At 34.3% G+C, this 8,056-nt stretch overlaps 1 protein-coding gene across 2 annotated transcripts; it reads right to left on the bottom strand.

Moving 5' to 3' along the window:
• Positions 1–259: 259 nt before the first annotated feature.
• Positions 260–7,805, bottom strand: LOC122575645 (poly [ADP-ribose] polymerase tankyrase). 2 transcript variants are annotated; one of them, XM_043744924.1, is made up of 12 exons: positions 7,139–7,805; positions 6,347–6,549; positions 5,935–6,260; positions 5,593–5,846; positions 5,182–5,515; positions 4,947–5,077; positions 4,642–4,870; positions 4,176–4,561; positions 3,647–4,099; positions 3,014–3,540; positions 2,578–2,927; positions 260–2,480 (listed from the first exon to the last, which is right to left on the bottom strand). In XM_043744924.1, exons 1-12 carry the CDS (start codon positions 7,329–7,331, stop codon positions 2,240–2,242), a joined length of 3,627 nt encoding a protein of 1,208 aa, XP_043600859.1. In that variant the 5' UTR covers positions 7,332–7,805; the 3' UTR covers positions 260–2,239. The 2 variants fall into 2 exon arrangements, with proteins under 2 accessions (XP_043600859.1, XP_043600861.1); XM_043744926.1 differs by lacking the exons at positions 4,947–5,077; positions 5,182–5,515.
• Between the last annotated feature and the right edge of the window lie 251 nt (positions 7,806–8,056).

The raw sequence follows: 8,056 nt of genomic DNA, 5'->3' as shown, positions 1-8,056 counted from the left end.
TCTAGCTTGTTCCGTTAAGTCTATTGTCATTAACAACGAAAGATTACAAACGAAAATCTAGTATAGCTAAGAACACGACAAAATATTAAGAAATTAGTGCACGAAGAAAAAGTATTAATTTTTTATGTTTCATTATTTTTCTTTCGCATATTGCTATCGTCTAGTTACGTTTATTGAAACATTGATGTACGTACTTTTTTTAAATTATGAAATCAGTAGTAAGGCAAGAAACGAAGAAAAGAAAGTGTAAAATCGGATGTAACAGTAAAACGATTTTTTTCTTTCTTAGAATCAGTCTATCTTCTTACAGTCAAAGCATAGAAATTGAATACGTCGTCGACTGTCGAATACAGTAAATACAAGGACAGAATTTTTTCATGTGTTAGTTTACAATAATTGGTTACTTCGTGTCTTCGTGTAAGAGCGCAGAATTAACAAATGTTGATTTGTTGCATCAGTTTCTTGAGCACTTATTTAACGAACACATATATTCGATATATACACCCATAAATAAAAACCGTCACCTAAATAATTATTAAGAGCATGTTCGGATATCGTAAAAACATCTGTTTTCTTGTACTTCACATACGTACAATTGTAAATTCGCATACTTCTTTTTTCCCGTTAGTATTAAGAGATGTGATCTCCATATTGAACGCATATGTATACGAATAATATCGTGAATTAATTGAAGCGCGGTTATCCCTATTATCTAAAGAGATCTCTTTAGCAATTTCATTAAATAATAATGAGAATAGTTTTTTGTTTACAGAACATTAAGTTCATCTTGTTTGATATTCTTTCTTTTCTTTATATAATAGAATAAAATATACAAAATTATGATATATTAATTAGTTTATACGATTCACATTAAAATATTTGTCGACTTTTTACTCGTAATTTTAATGTTTATACGGCTATAGACGTACAAGAAAAGAGTGGCTTCGTTGTGTAATTTGACAAATGAAAGTATAAACCTGCAATAAAAATTGAATGGAGAAGTGTAACATATATTGTTCATCACCTGAGAATTGAATCCAAACTTATACATAGAAGAGTAATAAAAACACGATAAAAGAATGTAATCGAAGTATATCGTGGAGAAGAAAAAATGTACGTACAATAAAATGTATATTTATGTACAGTATTTGAAATTGCTACGAGCTTATAGGAACCCTGTTGATAATGTCGACAACACGAGTGAATTTATTCTGTGTCCGAAATATCAACCGAATATATAAAATACTCGCTTACGTATATACATGTTATAGGTAAAGTCCAAACTTTAGATTTATGTGAAAGTTTGAATCGAATTTTATACGATAAAACGAAGATTTATGTGCGAACGATACGAATACTAAATATAATACCATTCGTTGTATTAATCATTTTAATTAATCTACCATGAACGGAATCATTTGTGAGATTCGATTCGATTAACTCATCTTTATATTAGGAAGATATACCTTTTCAGAACTTTGTCAATAACAAATTGACTTTAGTCTGCAGATTGTGCTCATGATTATATTATGAAGACTTACAACGTATTTCTAGTTATTTACAAATTAAATATTTGCTCATGGACTTTACCCATAACGCATGTAATTGAAGTAATTGCTTTAACCAGCACAATTATTTATTTTGAAATTGACAAAGATATAGAAATACTATGCTTTTCTTTTTCACCAAATTTATACGATTTTTTTTAAAGATATTTTACATCACGCTGCAATCAATCGACAATTAGATGTGACGATTGAAACATCGTTTCGTACGTATGAATATAAAGATAAACACGTTCATCGACACCTAAATTTACATAAAAAATCATGCTGGTCTTCGATATATTCTAATCCATACTGATATATGTACACTGCAGTCAATATACATCAATAATCAGGCATGTATACGATTGCGTGGTCTAATTAGACCAGTATATTATCACAAAATAAATGCTAAAAATTAAATGTCCTATCAATTGTCTTCTTTCTTTTCAACGTTGAACGAATAGATCCGATATATATACTTATATATCGATAAAATTTATCTATCACTGTATTGTAGATTCATTCGAACAACCCTTTGCTACTTCAGCTAAAGAAGATAAAAAATGGAAGAATTGATTCCAAAATGAAATCGTAATTTGTTTCAACCAGATTCAAGACAGAGTGTTACACGTTCGAGGTCTCTGACAGCAACAAAGACTTCGAAACCTTGCCGCTGGGCTAGACTCTTCTGATCACCGTTCTTCGACACTCTCATTTCCGCCACTTTCTTGCTGAGGTCTCGCGATTTGGTACGTGATAAGGTATTCCGGATATGCTTGTTCGCCTCTATAGACAACATATTCGGGGAAAGCTAAACCACCTTGGGACGGCCTACCCATTACACTATGGTGTCCTGGTGGTGCGTGAGCCATTTTCATCGCGGAAAATTGCAAAAATGATTTTCCCAGTGTGACACGACAGAGTAATAAATGTCTGTAAATGATATATGTAATATTACAAGTGTAAGGAATAATAATAATGATTTTAGAATAATTTAAAGTTCAAAATTTATTCGTTTCTATATGCTTACCTATGGCAGATGTAACAACTTCGGTCCTTATGAGCAGGACATCCAGTACCTCCACATATTCCATACACATATTGATTACTTTTACTACTGTGCTCCGCAAAATAAATTCCGGCGCCGAACATACCGCCGATATACGCATGTCGTTCATCGAAACCCTTCTGAACGATCGCATTAATAAATGGACTACCATGAAATAACATCCTTTCGTTCGCCTGTGGCAAGCTCGATCCAGGAGTAGTCCTGGATCCAGTACTCGGAGAAGAAGGCGCGGCTGCACCAACTTCTTCAGCAACTTCTTGTCTTCTATGCGCGTAACGTTCCCATAATTTACGGTTTTGCACTTTTTGTATCTATTTTAGAAAGATCATAAATGAATTATTAAAATTGTAAGCTGTTATACGAGTATACATTTTACAATCACATATAACAAACCTACCCTAACTATGTTATATCGAGAAAATATACCACCAGAATGGCCATTATCTCTATGTTGTCTAATAGTGCTTTGCATTTCTTCCTCAACAGCTAGAAATTCTTTATCTTCAGCTAATAAGTCTACTAATAACGTCCCCGGTGTAATAGTCGGTTGCCACGGAGTACCGGCAGTTGTATTTAAAAGTTTTTCCATGCCTTTGATTAATTTGTGTCTATAACCATACGCGGATACCCCAACTTGTTTCAGATCTTCGTGACCCATCTCCGCTAATATATCTAACGTAATCTGTTCACGTTCGAACAATTCTAATAAATGTTCTAAACCAAGGCTCTGAAGAAAACCGGCTACAGTCGTAATATTCGAATTATCTTTAGAATCTTTGGAATCTCTTTCACAACACGTCTCAGATGGCGGCATTGGACTTAAACAAGAAGATGGTCTAGCAAGTGGTACGCATAGAGTCATAGCTGTTCCAGAAGGCATAATGACGGTTTCTTGAGTAAGTGGCGGTGGTGGCGTAACTGGAACTGAACAAATTTCAATGATATACACACGTATACACACACGCATATATATGTATATAAACATACAAATATATTTGTAATTGTAGATGTATCATTGAAATACATTTACCCGCAACAATACTGGGTGGCCTACTGTTAATAGTATTATTACCATTACTATTTAAGTTAATGGCAACTCCGACGCCACTGTTACCAGATGGTATCGACGGTACTACTTGCTGTGAAGCCATAGCATCTTGCAATAAGCATCTTACATCGTCAGCGCAAGCTAGGTCCAAAGGAGTTTGTCCTTCTTGATTTTTCGAGAAAGGATCCGCGCCATGAGCCAATAAAAGGGCACATAGCTGTGTCCTACCTTTCTGTGCTGCTTCGTGAAGTGGTGTAAAGCCCCATTTGTCAGTAGCGTTTACTACGGTATTATATTTGATGAGTAATGCGGCAATATCTAAATGACCGTAACTTGAAGCATTGTGCAAAGGTATCAATCCTCCTTTATCTTGAGCATTTACATCTGCTCCACGTTCAAGCAAAAATTCGGCTACTTCCAAATTATTGTATCCCGCTGTATTAAGGTATTAGCAGGTTATATTGCGTGAATCAATACGAAAAAAAAGGAAGATAAAAATTAAGAGACTTACCAGCTAAATGTAATGGAGTACTATTACGACCTTGTGCATCCCTACAATTAATATTATCTTGTGTAACAAGTCGCTGTACTCTTGCTAAATTTCCTTTCTTTGCTGCATCTAAAAGTGCACTATTCCCTCGTAATAAATCGGCTACGTCTTGATCACCATCTCTTACTAAATCTAAAGGTGTTGCACCGTCTCGGTTCTTTTTAGTGGCATCTGCACCGTGTCTCAATAACAGGCGAACTATTTCATATTTTCCTTTAGCCGCAGCCTCATGAAGTGGAGTGAATTTCCACAAATCCGCAACATTTACAGATGCACCATGTTTTACCAGCAATTCCGTTACTTCATAATGACCATAAGAGCAGGCATTGTGTAAAGGAACAAGTCCACTAAATATATAAAATTAAATACTTTCTTTGATTACTGTGTTTAAATGACTATATAATAAATTGTATAACGAACTACTAACCCTTTATCTTTGGCGTGTACATCTGCTCCATGTGCCAATAAATATTCAACTACAGGCACTCTATTAAATCCCGCTGCAAAATGCAGCGGTGTGGAATGCCGACCATCTAAGTCTCGACAATTAACAGCCAATGGATTCGTCCGTAAAATTCTTTCTACTGCCGCTAAGTCGCCAGATTTACTCGCTTCTAATAGCTGCGCTTCCGCGTCGTCTGTCCCACTTGGTGGATCTGTAAAACAAAAATGAGAATAGAAACATTCTTCAGATGGAAAATATTTGGTATCTGTAGTGAATTAGTTTCGAACCTTGTAATATTTTAAGGACATTTTCTGCAGCTATTTGTGCTGCAGTATAGCGCTGAAGTGATACTATAGATGGATCAACATTGTATGATAACAATATTCTGCAAGCTTGCACATTGTCTTCTCTAACACACCTGTTTATGCAATAATATTTTTTTTTAAATAAGAGAATCATATATTTTCTCATCATAAAATAAAAAAATAAAAGACTTTAAATGTTCTAGACAATTCACGGTACCTGTGTAGTGCAGTTTGCCCTAATCCATCTAAAGCATTGACTTTTGCATTATGTCTAAGTAGCACATCCATTGCATCATAATGAGAATGATCAGTAGCAACATGAAGAGGTGTAAGAAAGTCTTTATTTTTCTCATTTAAGGCAGCATTTTTCCTAATTAAAGATTCTATTACTTGTTTTCTCTTGGGATAAGGAGATGCAACGGCACAGTGCAGTGGTGTATCCCCAGTGTATGGGTGTTTAAAGTTTACAACTTCTTGGGACAGGTACTTTTTTAATTTAGTAAGATCTGCCTGCCTGCAGGCATCCAAGAGGCAGTGTCCCTTGTATTCGTCTACAATTAAAGTGTATCTAACAAAACCATGTTCTGTGTGCTTTTCTAGAAGAGTACTATCGACATAGGAAACATACATGTCAATCTTTCTTGTAATTCCAATGTCGGGGCTACGTCAATGGCGCTTTTACTGTGGCAGTTTAATTGAGTCGGATCGGCGCCCTCGCTTAAAAGCAACGAGCACACCTCAACTCTGGATTTGCTAGCAGCTTCATGTAGCGGAGTAAATGCCCACAAATCACTGGCATTAACTGCTGCACCGTGTTTAAGAAGTGCTTCAGTCACTTCAAAGTGACCATACGAACAAGCATTGTGAAGTGGAACAAGACCTCTATAACATAACCATTGGAAACGAATTATTTCATATGCCTACTTTTAATAATTACATTAGATAATGCTGGAGTTCAAGAGAAATTTACCCTTTATCTTTTGCATGCACATCTGCACCATTTTGCAATAAAATTTGCACCAGCCTTGACCTATTGTATCCAGCAGCTAAATGCAATGGAGTAGATCTTCTGCCATCACTCGCGTGACAATTTACATTTAAAGGATTCAGAAGTTGTAAAAGACGCTCCTCATTTCCAGATCTTGCTGCTTCTAACAATTCATCCTTCTTATATTCTCCTGTTAATACTGGCTTAGTTGTAGGATCTGCTAACTCTAATGCTGTTTTCCCTTCTGTATTTCTTATATTGGCATCTGCTCCATGTTGTAGCAGAGCAATACACACGTCTATTTTACCCTATTAGAATAATCAGTATATTAGATTTAATAAAATTGTCTTGAAATTAAATGAAAATTAGTAAATCGAATGGAATAAAATCATACTTTAATTGCAGCTTCATGTAAAGGTGTATAATTCCAATTGTCTCTAGTGTTTGGATTAGCCCCTGCTTCTAAGAGCAGTCTTACAACATCAGAATGTCCAAAAGAACAAGCATTATGCAAGGGATGTAGACCTCCATCGTCACGTGCTTGAATGGATGCCCCAGCAGACAGCAAGAATTCTACTACATCTATCCTACCATAACCTGTATATTAAAAATAAGAAATAAACATTAGAAACACAATATTAATAACAACAATTTTCTCAGTCTTTTCTTCTTATAAAAAATATGTTTATTTTCCATTATTTCAAATAACATTATTTAAATTATGAAATGACAACATTGTAAACTAAGTGTTCTAATTATTTTAACTTTTAATGTAACAATGAAATCGTACATTGCCAAACATAAGTGATGTAATAAGGAAAATTCTAAACTGTATATTAGATATTATCAATGTGGAAGGATAAGAAAACTTGGTACAAAGATTATGTTCTTCATTTGCGAAATGTAAAAGATATGGGTTTGTGTCCAGCAATAATTATTTTAATTCTTTTATACTACAAAATACATTTAAGTTTCATTATAAATAATATTCGATTTCGAAAGAATTATTCAAATGGTAATATGACAACATTGAGAACTAAGTGTTCGAATTGTTTTAAGTCCGCGACATGACAACGAAATCTTATGGTTTCAATCGGAGGCTATGAATCGAAGGAAATTCCAAGTTGCATATTGGATTTTATCAATGCGAAAGAATAAGAAGAGCTGGTGCAAAAATGATGCTTACCAGCTGCAAAATGCAGAGGGGTGGACTTGCGTCCGGCAGTGTCTCGAGCATTGACCGTCTTCGGTGTAACCAACGCCTTTACCCTTGCAAGGTCTCCGGTTTTACATGCTTCGAACAGTTCCCTCAGAGGATCGGTGTTTCCAGATCCCGATAGGGAATCGGCATTTGTCAACGTCGATCTACGTCCTGCCATTTTACACCGCCATTTTCACGCCACTATCCGACAGATACACTTTACTGTGTATGGCTCATAGTGTTGAAAGCTTTCACGACGACACCGAGATGAGTTGCTATGGTACAATCTAGTGGCGCCGCCTTACACCCAGAAGTGATCATTTTTTAAAAGTCCCATAGTATGAAGTACATTAGTATTAGTAATTAGTACATGATTGTATTGTTGGGTCTAGATGCAAGAAAGGGCCTCAGTACCAAAAAGTAACATTCAAAGAAAACGCATTACGAAATTAAATATTTTTTTATTCATAATGGTATTACTTGAAAACTGTTTATAATGTTTAAAAATGTAATATTCCTTCTTTGTATATTTAGTAGTATAATAGTATTAATGATATAAGAAGTTAATGAATAAAGATACTCATAGCCTTCTCTCCTTATATAAAATATAAAACTATTATTCTCTAGAATAGGGCTACTATAATTGTTTGATAAAATTATATTATTTAATAAAGACAATATCATAATTCAAAATCCTTTTTGTAATTCTCTTCTTATATATATATATAGTATATAATAATATATAATAGTAAGAAATACGCAATAAAATAACGTTTATTAAAGATTATATAATTACTTTCCTTAGTTATCACTCTTCTGATAAACTAACAATATACATTTTTGTGTGTATATATATATAGATGTATAGAGAATCCATATTTTGTACACAAATATTTTTTTGTA

Source organism: Bombus pyrosoma, linkage group LG15 (genome assembly GCF_014825855.1).
Source record: "Bombus pyrosoma isolate SC7728 linkage group LG15, ASM1482585v1, whole genome shotgun sequence".
NCBI classification, from domain to species: Eukaryota; Metazoa; Arthropoda; class Insecta; order Hymenoptera; family Apidae; genus Bombus; species Bombus pyrosoma.
This window is presented reverse-complemented; position numbering and strand designations above follow the sequence as displayed.

What these genes read in the sequence shown, in the direction of transcription:
- LOC122575645 (XM_043744924.1), bottom strand. Translation starts at nt 7,331, where the DNA reads ATGGCAGGACGTAGATCGACGTTGACAAATGCCGATTCCCTATCGGGA. An exon ending in TACATGAAGCTGCAATTAAA is followed by an intron (nt 6,261 to 6,346) that starts GTATGATTTTAT and finishes TTATTCTAATAG; the next exon opens with GGTAAAATAGACGTGTGTAT. An exon ending in GGGCAAACTGCACTACACAG is followed by an intron (nt 5,078 to 5,181) that starts GTACCGTGAATT and finishes TTGCATAAACAG; the next exon opens with GTGTGTTAGAGAAGACAATG.